Source organism: Danio rerio, chromosome 16, assembly GCF_049306965.1.
Source record: "Danio rerio strain Tuebingen ecotype United States chromosome 16, GRCz12tu, whole genome shotgun sequence".
NCBI classification, from domain to species: Eukaryota; Metazoa; Chordata; class Actinopteri; order Cypriniformes; family Danionidae; genus Danio; species Danio rerio.
In genome coordinates this window covers 15,300,829-15,317,507 of record NC_133191.1, presented here as the reverse complement: position 1 = coordinate 15,317,507, position 16,679 = coordinate 15,300,829, and the positions used below count along the sequence as shown (strand labels likewise).

The window sequence follows — 16,679 nt, the reverse complement described above, 5'->3', positions numbered from 1 at the left end:
TTTATTATTATTGACGATTAAATTTTCATCATTAAGGGTCATTTTTATTAACAAGTTTTTAAAATGGTCATGAGTCATTTTAAGTCAACAGAAGGGTTATTACTTTGCACTATGGAATTAAAAAGATGGCCTTGTAAGCTTACCTACTGGAGTTATGTGTTATTATGATATCTGTTATTTTTAGTCCGCTTGATTTGTGTACTGAAAGTCTTACCGGTGCTGAATTGTCTTTCCGTCCCCGTGATCGGACCATTCGCCCTAGAACCTCCACTCCATCAATGCTGATGTTCCCTGCGGCATTGATGGATTTCTCTCCAACCGTCTTGCAGTCGATCACCACTTTAGCAGCAGTTTTGCTGATGGCCACATGAAGCTGTGTGGGACAAGAAGAGACAAATAAGGTTTAATGGCAAATAGGGATGTTCTGATGTTTATGGAGGATAACTATTTGAGAGACATAGTAAATATAGTTAAGTGTTAAAGAAGATTAAAAAATAACTAAAAATAAAAACTGAGAATTGTTGTGTTAAAAAGACAAACCCCCTGCTTTCCTAATTACTATTCTTCATTCATCAATTATAAAGATGTTTTTATATTTATATATGTATGTGTATGTATGTATGTATGTATGTATGTATATATATATATATATATATATATATATATATACATATATATATATATATATATATATATATATATATATATATATATATATATATATATATATATATATATATATATATATATATATATATAGTATATCAAGAAATAGTATCAACTTAAGCACATACAATGAGAAAAAAAAACAAATACATACCAACAAATAAAAAGGTTAATAATAATGTGGCTTAACAATAACTACTATTGTACAGTCACACAATACACTCTACTTTGCATTTAGGAAAAAAAAAAAAGTCATTTTGCTGGAACAAGGACTTGGTCAATAGTTGACAGCTTATATGTATATATGTTCTTGAATATATTTCCTAAATGGGTCCTCAATTTTCTTAAACTGGTTAGATGAACCTCTAGACAGTCAAATTTTTTCCAGCTTTACGAAGAAGTGGACATCATGGATCCACTGTGTTGGGGTTGGAGGTTTCTGATTATAAATATGTTTATTAATTACATTTATAGACATTTTGTTATGTATACAAACAAATTTTAGTAAAATACAGTATAAATTTTCAACTTAAAATTTCACCTAAAGTGATGTTTAACTTTTTGTTTATGTCAGATGGACGAGCCCCCAATTTTCACTGTTACATCCCTGATGTTAAGTGTTTAGGAGTGAGAGTAACAGTGAAAAGTTTAACATTGGTTGGGGTGACTGTGGATCAGTCCGCTGCCTTTACATCAACCCACCAAATTCAGTTAAAGTATTTAATAACAAAAATGTACAATGTTGAAACAAAAACTGGGAAGCAAAAATTCAACTTCAGAAGGGGGAAAGGCCAAAACAACAAACAAAAGTACACAGTTAGGAAGTAAAACTGTTTAAACTGAGAAAAATAAAATTAAATTAACAACAGGAACGTACAATAGCTCTCTAACTAATCATTAACAAGAGAAATATAGGGATAGCTGACATGAAACTGACGTTTCGACACTGCACCGAAGCATGATCCAAAACACTCAGGTCACGTGATTAAGGGGATTAGAATCACCCAGGTCACATGACTAAATCGATTCAAAGCATTGGTCATTTCAGAAGCGTAGCCTAGTGGACCGTGTGCATGCACAGAGTAATTGTGCAGCAAATGGCCAGAGTTCAAACCCAAAATACTGGAAATTATGACTTGATGTATTTTAATAATGTTACTTTTTCTGACCAAACTAGAAATTTTTATTCACAAAGTGTTCATTCAAATGTCAGACCAATGTTAAAACAACACGTTACAAGAACAGAGCATTTACAAACTAACAGCTGCATCACCCTGAATTTTAACCCGCCTGCTAGTCTGGAACTCACAGCTTCAATAAATCACTTGAAGCCTAAACAAGGGGTTTAAGGGGACACTCACACAATGCTATCCGAACTGTGCCTATGCCTGTTTCCCGGATCGTTTGAGAAGTTTGAGTGCTCTGAGTCGGGTTCAGGCGCAGTTCAGTTGGCTGGCTCTGGCCCGGCTGGAAGAGGTGTGCCAGAGCATGGTTCGCTTGGGCTTGTAGTATGCATGTAGTGTGAATGCAAAGCGTGCCTGAGTCCGAAACGGAAGACGAGACATGACTTTTAAGGGATTGTTTAATATGGATTTATTAATCATTCTTACTGTTCAGTAAATGCAAACTGTCCTAGTTTATTAAAGACACAAACCCCTCACTGCAAGACAGCTGCACCTTCAGCAAACCTTTTAAAACCTGCAGCATGAGGACAATATGACTGTTTATGAGTGTCAAAAGTGGCTGATCTGTTCGGCGAAATATTTCATTGCATGTCACTGCATATGAAACGACTAAAACGATATAACTAAAGAAATCTTTACTGTGCTTAGCAAGAGCACTTCTTAAACCAAACAGCGCATCATCGATGGCATAAGTGTGCTCAGGCTCGAATGCAATGTGAGTGCAGGCAGTTGGGGGAGAAGGAAGAGGGGACAAGCGTGCCTCGGCTCAGTTCAAGGCAACTGTACATAGTGTGAGTACACCCAAATACCTCTTTTTTCTTTAATTGTTTCTTTGCTGCAGCTATTCCAGAGCAATACATAAAAATGACCACTAGGTGTCACTGCAGAGACCAGTCTTAAAACATTTCAAAGCTTTAATACAATTGCTAAGACGGTTTTAGCGTTTCATGATGCCTCAATTTGTCCACGACTAGAGAAAAAGTGTTTTAGAAATGAAAATGGCACCCACCTCCCTACGGCTTTCAAACACAAAGTTAAGTTTCAAAAGCAGACTGTATGTGGTTTTAAATGCTTTACAGCAGATTTTAACTTCAAAAAGTAAACCACCACCGTACCAATACACTTTCACACCACAACCTGGCAGGAGAGAAACCACACTATGGAAGCAAGCTTGAATGTTGTTTCAACTGGTCAGCTTTTAAGCTTGCAGGGCAATGAGCAGCAGGTGCAATTAATTAACCTCCTCTCCTCCACACTTAGCTGAGAAACAGGTGAAAGAAAGATTGATGGAGAAAATAATCCAACCACAACAATACATTCGAAATACCATAGAATGTAAATATGCTCAACACTGAATGCTTAATTAAAAGCTCAGAAACGTACAGTAGATAAAACTACACACAGCTAAGCATGTTTAGAATAGTGCTGGTGTTTTCATGTATTTCCAATGAGGTTGTGTTGCATTGTTTGCTATTGTCAGCCACAGACCACAATATAGCTTCTTGACTGAACTCACACAGCTGTCCAAAACCACAGCAGCACAAGCTAATATACAAAGTTAACAAAAGTTCATATTTGTGCGTCAGAGCAGATTTTAGTATGAGACAGCACACGTCGCCTGGTAATGGATTTGGGGTCTAAAACTCAATTTTCTCCAGTTCACTGAATGCAACTGTAAGCGCGAGTATGGCTGATAGCAGACTCAGACCAAGCTCATTATCGTCACGTCTCACATTAACGTCAATTATAAAGCCTTATGAAGGGAGGCTGTTTAATACTCACAAATTAAACTTCTCTATCAGGGCAGCGAAAACAGCCTCAGACAGATGGAATTCACTTTCAGTCTGGCAAATGTGGTTTTTAATACTGAACATCACCTTTCATTTTTGGGGAGCGGCAGGTGCTTCTGCAGTGAAAGCCAATTAGACTGTGCATCTGCAGCAGAGATGGGCTGTTTAGGGAGAAACGGCTCCATGTGTTTAACCTGAGAGTGTGTGTCTGGACTGCTCTGGCGATGGACATGATGAGCTGTTAAGCAGGACTGAGAGGTCAGTTTTGCTCCTGTTTCTCCTGGTCACATCTGCCTCGCGATCAATTTCAGAATGAATCTGTTTCCAGCATGATGAACAGGCCAGTTTCACACTTCAGGCTTCATGACTGTCAAAGCCAGCTGATCCTGGCCACCTTTTAAACATTCACTGATTGGCTGTACAGTAATTTTTATTATTGTTTTAAATTATGTTCTCTATTTTTTTATTTTTTGTAAATGAGTTCTTATTTCAAAATAATTAAATATGCAATTTTTACTATAATAGACCAAAAACTTATAACAGCTATTACCCCCGTATATATCCCCCATCCCTCACCCCATGCACATCAGGAAACACAGAATAACTGTAGTTTAGACCAAGCAGGTAAATAAATTAAATTTAATTTGACTTTCATATTATCCTATAAAATGTTAAGTGTCTGAGTTTCCCGATCAATAGTTGTATTGGGCAGAGACAATCCGATAGCCACTGTTTTTCTTTTGAGGAAGTATGTATATTAATATTAGAAAGACACCAACAAAAGAGACAGTTCCTTTTCTTGGAGCTTTATATTTCCATTTCACAACTAATATTGTTCTCTTTAAACATATGGAACCGTGCTTATCTATTTCCCACATGACAGCACTATTTTTTTAATTGATTTTCAGCGAATACACAATTTGAAAATCAATATAAATAGATAGAATGGGCACAAAGTTTTAAGATAAAAAAATAAATAACCAAGAAATGACACTTTAATTCTAGATTCATAAATTCAGTTTTACTAACATTTAAATTATATTAATCAACCAATAATATATATATATATATATATATATATATATATATATATATATATATATATATATATATATATATAAAATATATATTAATATATATATAATTTGACAAAAAAAGCCAAACACCTTTTTAAAAGCAGATGTCGTGATTCATGTGCTTATGCTTTGCCATGTAATTTCATTGTTCTGTTTTCTAGCCATTTGTTAATGTTTATTAGTTCCACCTCCATCTGTGTCTCTCCCCTGTTTGTTATAAGTTTAATCCTGTCTTGTATTTCTTGTCTTGTATTGTAACCATTCCTCATCCTGCCTGTGTTTCCGTGTTCCAGTTCTTGATGTAAGTGTTGCTGTAAATAAATATATAACAAGTTTTAAAGACAAAGTTGACACAGATTGGTTACAACAGTAAAAGCTGTTGATCTGTGTTCATCAACAACAATAATAAAAAAAAATTGCCAAGAACCAATATTAACTGATCATAAATGAGAACTGAAACTAAAAAGACTGATAGCTGGAAATGTAGCTTTTTTATCATAAGACTAAATAATAATTTTAAAATATGCATTAAAAGAGCTAAGAGTTATTTTAATTGAAAAGACAAATATTCTACAATATTACAGTTTGAAATTATTTAACATTAACATACAGTTTTGTCATTCTTTTTCCACACATCCTTAACCTAAACCCAAACCTCACAGAAAACTATCTAAATTTTCTTTTAAAAATTCTGGATGATTTATGAGTCATTTTCCTTATGAAGATAAAAAAAAATGTCCACACAAAGTCATAATTTACTATGGATGTCAAGATCCAATCAATTGATCGTAAATCGGGCCAGATCACACAGTTTCAGACTCGATCGAAATCAAAGATGTTACCTCCCGATTAGTCCTATATATATGTATATGTATACCTGACCGGTGAGCCGTCTGACAAAAAAGTGCCATTCTGAATCAAATCAGCAGGATGGCTGACTTTAATTGCAGTTCGGCAGTTTCACTTTAACTTATGAACATTTCATTCATGCCGCCATTACAAACTGGGGTATTACTGGTGAGCGTGTTATGGAATCTAATAACAAAGATGGAAAGAGAACGGAAAGAAAAAAAAACTTTGGTGTTTCGCAATGTGTGTGTGTGTGTGTGTGTGTGTGTGTGTGTGTGTGTGTGTGTGTGTGTGTGTGTGTGTGTGTGTGTGTGTGCGGTCCTTTACTGACAGCCTGGTGTGTATCTTATCGGAAAATAATGCAAAAAGTCCTACATGATGGTGTTTACTGATCGCTGTGTTTACTTTGATAATGCCACTAATATCTGCATACTCCACATGTCTTAGTTCCATTTCTGTTTAGTTCAGTTATGACTTTAGTCAGATTAAGGTAATCAAAAATCATTGTTTCGAGCTTATGTAGGCCTGCAGTTCAAAATTCTTGTTTAACTGAAAAAATAGTTAGTAAACACAAGTACATCTTATTGGAAATCATTTATTTTCATCACCAATTATCATAGTTGAACAGTTTCTCAAGCAGTTTGTGATGCATTTTGGAAACAGGAGATGAGCCCGTGGTCTAATGCGCCACCTGGCTTGAAAAAACCTGTTCTCAAAAATTTATTATTTTGGTAGCACATATATTCTGAATATATATATATAAAATTGATAAACAATGATCTAGCCCTCCTTTAATATATATGTATTATAGAAGTATTATAGAAGTATCTGTCACAATCACCAGCGATCCAACAACTAGAGATTGCTGGTAAACACCCACATTCACATTAATACAAATCCGCAATGTTATAGACTACAACACCCAGTCATGAAACACACACACACACACACGCACACGCACACGCACACGCACACACGCACACACACACACACACACACACACACACACACACACACACACACACACACACACAAAATCGGTTCCAGATCCTGACTGATTACACTCTCACAGCTGCTCAAGGACTGATTCATGGACTATATAAACAGCACAAACACTCACAATGTTGCTGAGTCTTGTCTACTGTCTTAGTGACATTACAGCGCATTTTCCTTTGTCTTGTTTTGCCGTGTTTTGATCCTCGCTTTGTTTATCTGTGCAAATGACTCTGGATTGCTCGTATATATCTGTTTGCCTCTATGTTAACCATTGCTTACCTGACCTCGCTAATGAAGCTGCATCTGGATCCGCACCCTGTTGTCAGTGTCACATCCCCCGTTACAGTATCGAATTAGGTTTCGGTATAGATAGATACTTAAAATTAAATGACTCAGACTCGAACTCTAGGGCCAAAAAACTAAATCGGGACATCCCTATAATTTACTGGTATTGCTTTAAATTGTGGACACAGACACACACATGCATAGACACACATGTTCAGTTTCATTGTTATTATACTGTCAAAACTGTACAGTACTCAAGCCTCACAGGTAACTGGGTACAGTTTTACCTTCTGGAAAAAAGTTTTATGGCAAAAGCGGCAGAGCCAGGAAAGCATTACAGAAAAAGCCTCTTTAAGGCCAGCCAGTTCATCCGATGACCATATTCTTATTCAAGCCTCAGGCAACTGAGGTCCAATAAATACAGTCCAACTACATGGGAAAACAGTGATATCTGGATAACTTTCTTTTTTATATAAAAATCTGAGTTCCAATCAATAATAATCTGAATAACATATTATTTTAAATTGTATCTCTTACATTAAAATTATGTAAAACAACATTGATGTTTCATATATGGTATACAATCAGTAGTTTTTAGTTTGTTTGTTTATTTGTTTGTTTGTTTGTTTGTTTTTTAATTATGAGACCAGATTGGACATTTAAATTAAAATCAGAAAAGGACTGGTACAACGGCAACAAAGGCAAAGTAGTATGTAAAACAAAGATTTCTATTCAGAGTAATGAGCTTTCTGCTTCACACTGCCCAAACAAATGGCAACAAGCAGTGGTTGTGGGCTTTTGCTGGATTGGTGTGCACTAGCCATGTTGTTTAATGAGTAGGTGTGAGAATATCTGGTATGTTCTAAGTCTTTGAATTAAACAGCAGACTTCTGAAAGTTGCTGGTTATTGGTCTTGATTTTGATACATTTATAAAACTATTCTTTATAATACTAAATACTAAAACTTTATATTAATAATCAGCTTTAAACAGAAATACAGAAAGGCGTTTTCATTTTTTGAAAGTTGTCAAAAAGATCTTGGAATTATTATTGTTGTTATTATTATAATTATTATTATTACTATTATGATGATGATTATGATTATGATGATGATTATGATTATTATTATTGTTATGTGTGGAGCTGAAGAGCTCTCTATCATTCTTCCAGCCATTTCAAGAGTCTCTCTGATATATTCCAGGCTTGCTTATTATTATTATTAATATTAAGACATATTACTATTATTATTATTATTATATAATTTTCTATTTAGCAATAATAATAATATTATATTAATATTAATAATAATAATAATAATAATAATAATAATTATTATTATTATTATTATTATTATTATTATTAGCTGTTGTTGTTGTTTGTACTATTATTATTAGTAGTAGCATTGTTGTTGTTGTTGTTATTGTTATTATTATTACTATTATTGTTATTATTATTATCATCATAATTAATTAATTAAAAAATTTTATATGTTTATTTTGCTATTTCTTTGCTATTTGTTTTGCTATTTAATTATTATTTAATTATATTATTATTTAAATATTATTATTACTACTACTACTACTACTACTACTACTATTATTATTATTATTATTATTATTATTATTATTATTAGTAGTAGTAGTAGTAGTAGTAGTATTTATTTATTTATTTATTCATTTATTTATTTATTTATTTATCCAATTGAGAAAATGAGAATGAAAAAAAATATATATATTGCTGGTACTCTCTGATTCACTGCTTTATATGTGTACCCAACTATGAAGACCTCTGCTGCTCAGAAACATTGAATTTTTCCCTTTTATTTTGCATTGAACTTTGAGCAAACAGTAACAATACACACTAACTAAAATTGCAAAGATGAAGTCATCATCTATGCCACCTTTAATAGTGCAAAAGGCACCTTCTATCTTTTGATCATTCACACAAACATCAAGAAATGCAGGCACCAATGGCATTCAAACGAACCAAATTGGAGAAAAGTAAACGACATTATAGATACACCTATAAAAGCGTGCAATTGAAAAAAAAGCCCATTCTTTCTAAACCTCTATGCCTTTTATGTCATTTATGCACAACCACAGCCTGATATGCCGTGTTTCGCTCAGGTCAACCTGCTTGTATCAGCATTTCCTCAACAAATACCATACACTGTGCTCACCTTGATCGTAAAAGCATGGAAACACCAGCAAATAACAGGCAGAAGATGAGCCTCTGAAATATCTGAAGCGTAACAGCAACCCTTGCGACCTTGCAAAATGACAACCTCCGAGCTCTGGCTTTAGAAAGTGTGGAATAAGTCATGGTTGGGTTGAGAAGAACGGGCCGTTTTTTTAATAGAGTCCCGGACCCTCTGCTCACATCATCAGGATCTCATCCAAGTCGGGGGTTTTGTTTAAAAGCTGTCATAACAAGTCAAGCCAACTGTGAGTTGGACGGGGTCAGCGGCATTAAGGACAGAGAATAGCTTTACACTGTGGAAATCAGATCAACTCTCAGCTTCAGCCGCAAAGCCCTCAATATGAATCTCATTAGCAAGCAGACTCGCTCTATAAAAGAAGATTATATTAGTTTGTGTGCTGCACGCTCACTTAAATGCAAATAAGGAATTGATGTAGCATGGCTTTGTTTGTGTTTGTTACTTTGTTAAACAAATTAGACTTTTTAATTATTTATTTATTTATTTATTTATTTATTTACTTATTTATTTATTTATTTATTTATTTATTTATTTATTTATTTATTTATTTATCATTTGGGTCAGTCTTATACAATGTAGCTTTTGTTAAAATTTGGAATAAAAAATGTCATTTCCTCCCATAAATGCTGATAGTAAATGTTAGTTCTGCCTTAGAGTTGAAGTCAGAATTATTAGCACTCCTGAATTATTAGCCCCCCTGTATATTTTAATAGAATGAAGATTATTTCACACATTTCTAAACATAATAGTTTTAATAACTATTTTTTTAGTAATTGATTTCATTTATTTTTCCATGATGACAGTAAATATTATTTTACTAGATATTTTTCAAGATAATAATATCCGGCTTAAAGTGACATTTACATGCTTAACTAGGTTAATAAAGCCAGTTAGAGTAATTAAGCAAGAAATTGTGTAATGATGGTTTGTTTTGTAGATAATCTAAAAAAAATGTGCTTGAGGGGCTGAATGAAAAACTACTTTCTAGCTGAAATAAATCAAACAAGACTTTGTCCTTAAGAAAAAAAATATTATAAGAAATACTTAGAAAAAATTATTGATTTGTTATCGTTCACATCAGACGCACCAGATTTACATGTTTAGTCAATGCAAAGACGTGAAAAGACATCCTGCGACGCTATTCATGCCAATGAGGCTGAGCAAATGACATTCGCACCAGGTTAACAAATCAGGAGCCTGCTCTTGTATGGGTGTGATAATGACATAGCACGTGTTGTTGGTGTCCCGGGAGGAAATTGTCCTGCCGACACCAGACAACAGCTCATCAGACTGGGTTCAGTCTGAAGCACCGATGAAAGCTTCCAACATTCAGGTACAGTTTCTGGAGGAGTTTATGAACTCACAGAGCTGGGTGCAACTCTAAAGAATCTAGTGGACTCAGACATGGCGCCAAACGAATCTATGCTGTTTTTCAGCCTTCCTACCTTTTCTCAAAAAAAATAAATAAATAAATAAAAATAAAAATCACAGGAGGACTAATAATTTTGACTTCAACTGTACGTGGTGATAATAAAGAACAATTTGACAGTTTTACAGTTGAGGTCAGAATAATTAGCTCTCTGAACTATTAGCCCCCCTGTTTATTTTTTTCCTAATTTCGGTTTAACTTAGAGATTTTTTTCAACAGATTTCTAAACATAATTGTTGTAATAACTTATCTCTAAATAACTGATTTATTTTATCTTTGCCACGATGACAGTAAATAATACTTTACTAGATATTTTTCAAGACACGTCTATACAGCTTAGAGTAATATTTAAAGGCTTAACAGGTTTGGGTAATTAGACAAGTTATTGTATAACGATGGTTTGTTCTGTATACTATTAAAAAGAAAAATAGTTTAAAGGGGCTAATAAGTTTGACCTTAAAATGGCTTATAAAAATTAAAAACTGCTTTTATTCTAGCAGAAAAAAAAACAAATAAGACTTTCTCCAGAAGAAAAATATTATAAGACATACTGTGAAAAATTCCATGCACTATTAAACATCAATTGGGAAATATTGGCACTGTTAAACATCAATTGGGAAATATTAGCCCATCAATTGGGCTAATAATTGTGACTTCAACTGTGTGTGTGTGTGTGTATATATATATATATATATATATATATATATATATATATATATATATATATATATATATATATATATATATATATATATATATATATATATATATATGTATATGTGTGTGTCATTTCCAGTCAAAAAACCTTGCTGGTTGAATAAAAGTAACTTTAAGATAGAATTATAAAATTAAATTATCTTTGTCCTAAAAGTCTTTCAAGTAAATGTTAATTGAATAAATAACTTCAATAATAATTCAATAATGCAACTATGAAAAATATTTTCAAATGAGGGGAAAAAATCTGTATTTTTTTAAATTAAATTAAAAAAAATTCTTCATAATTAAATTTTGAAGTCAATTTAGTTCAGATTAAGAGGTAAAAAATTATTAGGTAAAATTGGAGGAAAAAAATATGAAATAATTATGTATTATGAAAATAATATCATTGCATTTAAACGTACTAATATTTCATTGTCAAGTATTATTTTAGCTTGGTTAAATCTAAAGATGTAACAACACATTTAAGTGTGTACTTTTCAAAAACAACTTTTCAGTTCTAGTAAAAGGTTAGTAAAAAAACGTAAAGTAAAGCAGCCTAAAGAGAGATATGTTTGTTGTGTAACTTGACATTAAAAGTAAGACAAAGAAACAATGAAAGTTGACTTCAGAAAACTACTGAACGATCCATTAAATTAAAGACAGGTGACAGCTGAATTCTTCAGTGAAGGGATCTAAATTCTGCTTATGCTCCACCGTTTCGACGAGAAGCGCAGTGATTTATTTATTAATTCTGAAGTCGAGTCTGTGCTGAAGTAATCTGTATTAATCTTGACGAGCTCTGCCAAGAGGGATTACCCACAAACACATCATAAGTGGCGTCAGGAGAAAAAAAAACTGCTCATAAACACACACACACACGCACACACACACACACACTCACACACTGCATCAAAGGTACAACACGCTTGGCAAGAAAAGGGAATTATAAGCAAGCCTGGAATATATCAGAGAGACTCTTGAAACGGCTGGAAGAATGATAGAGAGCTCTTCAGCTCCACACATGTGAAGAAAGAACACAGAAAACTGAACAGGACAGGGCTTTCATAAGCCATTTTCATACTGTCAGAACTCTGTAGAGCCAACCTGGGTGAAATCATAATTGATATTCCCTGTGGACGCTTTAGAGCCATGGCTGACAGAATCAACTCCTGTCTGTCACCGATTCACACTGTGCACTTGTTGTTTAGGTTAAATTTTGTATAAAATGTTGGTTTTGCAATTTAAGACTGGTCAAAATAAATATGCAAATAAATCAATCACATTGTTCGGTCAAAGACGAGTCGTCTTACTTTGGTGTGTGGAATCAAGTGAATTTGCAAGAGTGACTTTATCTACTGTCAAAATTATATGCTTTGTATTATCAAAATTATAATTATATACATATATCTTGAAGTCAGAATTATTAAACCCCCTGACTTATTAGCCCCCCTGTTTATTTTAACGGAGATAATATTTTTTCAACACATTTCTAAACATAACAGTTTTAGTAACTCATTTCTAATATCTGATTTATTTTATCTTTGCCATGATGACAGTAAATACTATTTTACTAGATATTTTTAGGACACTTCTATACAGCTTAAAGTGACATTTAAAGGCTTAAAGGTTAATTAGGTTAACTAGGCAGGTTAGGGTAATTAGGCAAGTTAGTTTATAATGATTATAATTAAAATTGTTCTGTAGACTATCAAAAAAATATAGCTTAAAGAGGCTAATAATTTTGACCTTAAAATGGTTTTAAAGCTGCTTTTATTCTAGCCAAAATAAAATAAAAAATACTTTTTCCAGAAGAAAAATATTATCAGACATACTGTGTAAATTTCCTTGATCTGTTAAACATTATTTAAAAAAAGAAAAAAATAATTCAAAGGGGGTTTAATAATTCTGACTTCAACTGTTTTCAAAAAACCAAGTAATGTTTAACGGAGGAAAGATTTTATTTATTTATTTAAAAAAAAAATTTTTTTAAATTTTTTTTTTTTACAAATTTTAATAAGTAATTTCTTTTGTCTTTATCATGGTGACAATTTTAAATTTACAAGATTCTAGTAATTTAGCTTATTATGTTTTCTAGGCAAATTAGGTAGATTAGGCAAGTTTTAGAATAAAAAAATATATATATTACGGAGACTAATAATATTGACCTTGAAATTGTTTTGAAAAAATTAAGCTGCTTTAATTACAGGCAAGCTAATTAATAAATAATATGACTAAGTAATAAGACTTTCCCTGAAAGAAAAAAATTAAATACAAAATTTATACAACCATTATTCTGTACACATTCCATTTTTGTTGTTGTTGTTGTTGGTATTGCTTTACTTAAGAATGTAATGTATTAGAATACATGATCATTCATTCATTCATTTTCTTTTCGGTTTAGTCCCCTTATTAATCTGGGGTTGCCACAGCAGATTGAACTGCCAACTTATCCAGCATATGTTTTATGCAGCGGATGCCCTTTCAGCCGCAACCAATCCCTGGGAAACACCCATACACACTCATTCACACACATACACTGCCAACAATTTAGCCAAATGTTTTTGGACTTGTGGGGGAAACCAGAGCACCTGGAGGAATCCCACACGAACACGGGGAGAACATGCAAACTCCACACAGAAACGCCAACTGACACAGCAGAGCTAGGCTTGAACCAGTGACCTTCTTGAGGCGATTGTGCTACCCACTGTGTGACCTTGATGCCCTTACTAAACATTACTATATTATGATTCAACAAATAGCTTTTTGCTTTTGCTGACAACTAGATAGCACTTTGATGGATTGCATTAAAAGCATAAATAACTAAAATGACAAGTGTGTTGCGCTTCATTTTTGACAAACCAATGATTCATATAATTATTTCTGTCTTCGTGAATAATCATGTCATTAGATTTGGATAACATACTTAAGTCTGATGTGTGTGGGACAGAAAAACAAAATGGGACAAAAGTGGGATAAAGTTATACCATACTATATTTGTAAATCATTACCTAATGATTAAAGCTGGAAGCTTTATGAACCTTGACCAATAAACACTTTAATTTACATCATTAGCTAAGTATGTATACTATTACAAAATTCTTTAATCATGAGGCATTCAATAAACAGCAATTCAAGACATGTACAGTATGAATCAGAAAACTCATTATTTGTTGTTGATGTAATAATCCTTAATGAATAGCTTATTTCTTCATGTGAGAAACAATGACTTGTAATAATATTTACATTACTGTAGTTACAAACAGGTACACTGGAAGTGTTACAAACTGATGACTAACAATTAAGACACACAGTTTCGGAATGACCTACTACATTACAGGTATAGTTGACCCCAAAAAAATTACATGTCCTCTCCATTTACTCACATTCAAGTGATTCTAAACTTTTATGAATCTAATGTTGAACACAAAACAAGAAATTCTAAAGAATGTAGGCATGTTAGGCTGTTGACTTCCATAGTAGAACAAAACATACTATGAAGGAGAATTCCGTTATTCTTCAGAATTTCTTCCATTGTGTTCAACAGAAGAAAATAACTCTAGCAGAACTTGGAGTTTTAATTTTTCAGTGAACTATCCCTTTAAGGAAGGTCTATTTTACTACAAAAAAAGGATTGGCTCACCTAACCCCTTTAAACAATGCAGAGGTTGCGAGGATTAACTGTTTAACTGCTACAGTGATGATAAATTTTAAATTAATATGACATACAAATGTAGCTGTGTCCAAAACTATATGAAAGCAAGTGAGAATGAGGCAAAGCAGACAGCTAAAATATACTAAAAACATCAGGGGTGTTCAGATTCGACAGTCAAGGCACAACAATAAAGAAAATGAGGTCACTTTCTGAGGGGAAATCGGTGTATTCAGCTGAATTTGGTCATTTTAGCACTGGCTGATTGTTGAATTAATTAACATAAAAGTTGGTTACTATAATCCAAGTGTTTCCTAAGTCCAGCATGAATCATAACTTTCCCGACAAGAAAAAGAAAACCTCAGCCATCAGTTTAAAACACAAATGACTGTAATCGCGGTCATAGTTGGATCAGAAATGAAAGAAAGAACTGACCTTATGAAAACTGCCATAGAAAATCTTCTTAATTTCAGGTCCTTCAAAAGTCACTGTTTGAAATTCTCCCTTGTAGTCAGAATTGAAGAAGGTTAATGTTTTCCCTCCGTCTAAAAGGAGAGACAAAACAAATTAAACTCAAGTTTGTTACATCTGTTATGGTGGCAGTTCTCAACTGATGTTTCACGACTGAGATTTTAAATGGACAAAGTCAGTGCTGTTAATTCCATGACTATTTATTCAATTACCTGTTATTTTTAACATGGGAACTAGCACAATGATATGAGAATGGCCATGACGGTTCTCATATAAGACGTCATACATTCAAAGCTCCTATTGAGATATTAAGCTTTGAATGTACACTAAAAATACAATCTTTTTGGCAATGCAGCCTATAAATATGTACAAGTTACTAGACCACCCGTGAAGCTGCGCACCTCGCTTTCACTTCACAAGCAGGAGAGCAAGGCTTTTTTATGCCACTGAATATGTTGTTTTGAAAGAGATGTCTGAAGTAAAGTTATGTTTTTGCTATCAGAAAGTTTTGTTTTTGTTAGCAGGAAGTTGCTAGGCAACAGAGGCATGCATATTTAAAATAAGGCCCAGAGAAAAGTTGCAAACACTGAAATGCGTGCAGTAATGGTGGTCATTACCGCTATGGTAATTCAAGGTATAAATACTCAGAACTTTTGTAATTTTTGTTGACTTTTGTTTTGTAATTTTAATAAAACAATGTTAGGATCAAATATACACATGTTAAGTTAAAATCAAGGTATTATACAAAGCTGTTTAATAATTATTAAAAACGGTCAAAAAGACCACCACTGCAGTTTTATTTTTATATATTGAATTAAGTGATGCTGGTTGTTGTCAAATAAACTTCAGCATTAACATGTTGACAAAGAATTTGTTAAAAAATAGATTGATTTTAACCAGGGGTGCCCATTTTTTTTCTTATGTAGGGCCAAAAACCAAACTTGATTAAGGCTAGTGGGCCGAAGGTAAATATATTCCATGGGTAATTTCCTAATTTATTTAATAATATTTAAAAAGAACAAGAACATATTGCTTTATATAACTAATACAACATTTTTTTTTACATTATAAAATAAACTTATTACAATAAAAATAAAAACAATCTCATTTATAAAAGAATGAAGTTACACTATTTTTGCCTTGATATGTTCACTGATGTCTACTCTTCTGCATAGTCCTCTATTCGTCGAGAAATTAATGACATTTTAAAAAAAACTGAGTCATTCATAACATTTAATTGAAACTTTTTTTTGTAGCTCAACTATAAAACAAACAAAAAAAGGTTTCGTCAAAATAGAATTGGCACTATCTTTTAAAGGCATTCGCCCCAACTCTCTCCATCATTCTCCCTCTCTTCTCAGATGAGT

At 33.0% G+C, this 16,679-nt stretch overlaps 1 protein-coding gene across 22 annotated transcripts in view; it reads right to left on the bottom strand.

Annotated features, from left to right (window-relative positions):
• col14a1a (collagen, type XIV, alpha 1a) overlaps window positions 1-16,679 on the bottom strand; it is a 344,010-nt gene that overhangs the window by 77,137 nt on the left and 250,194 nt on the right. For all 22 annotated transcript variants that reach the window (XM_009292161.5, XM_009292162.5, XM_068214100.2 and 19 more), the window contains 2 exons: window positions 15,277-15,386; window positions 215-373 (listed from right to left, as the gene is read on the bottom strand). In XM_009292161.5, the coding sequence (XP_009290436.2) occupies window positions 215-373; window positions 15,277-15,386 (269 nt within the window). The remainder of the gene's footprint in view (window positions 1-214; window positions 374-15,276; window positions 15,387-16,679) is intronic.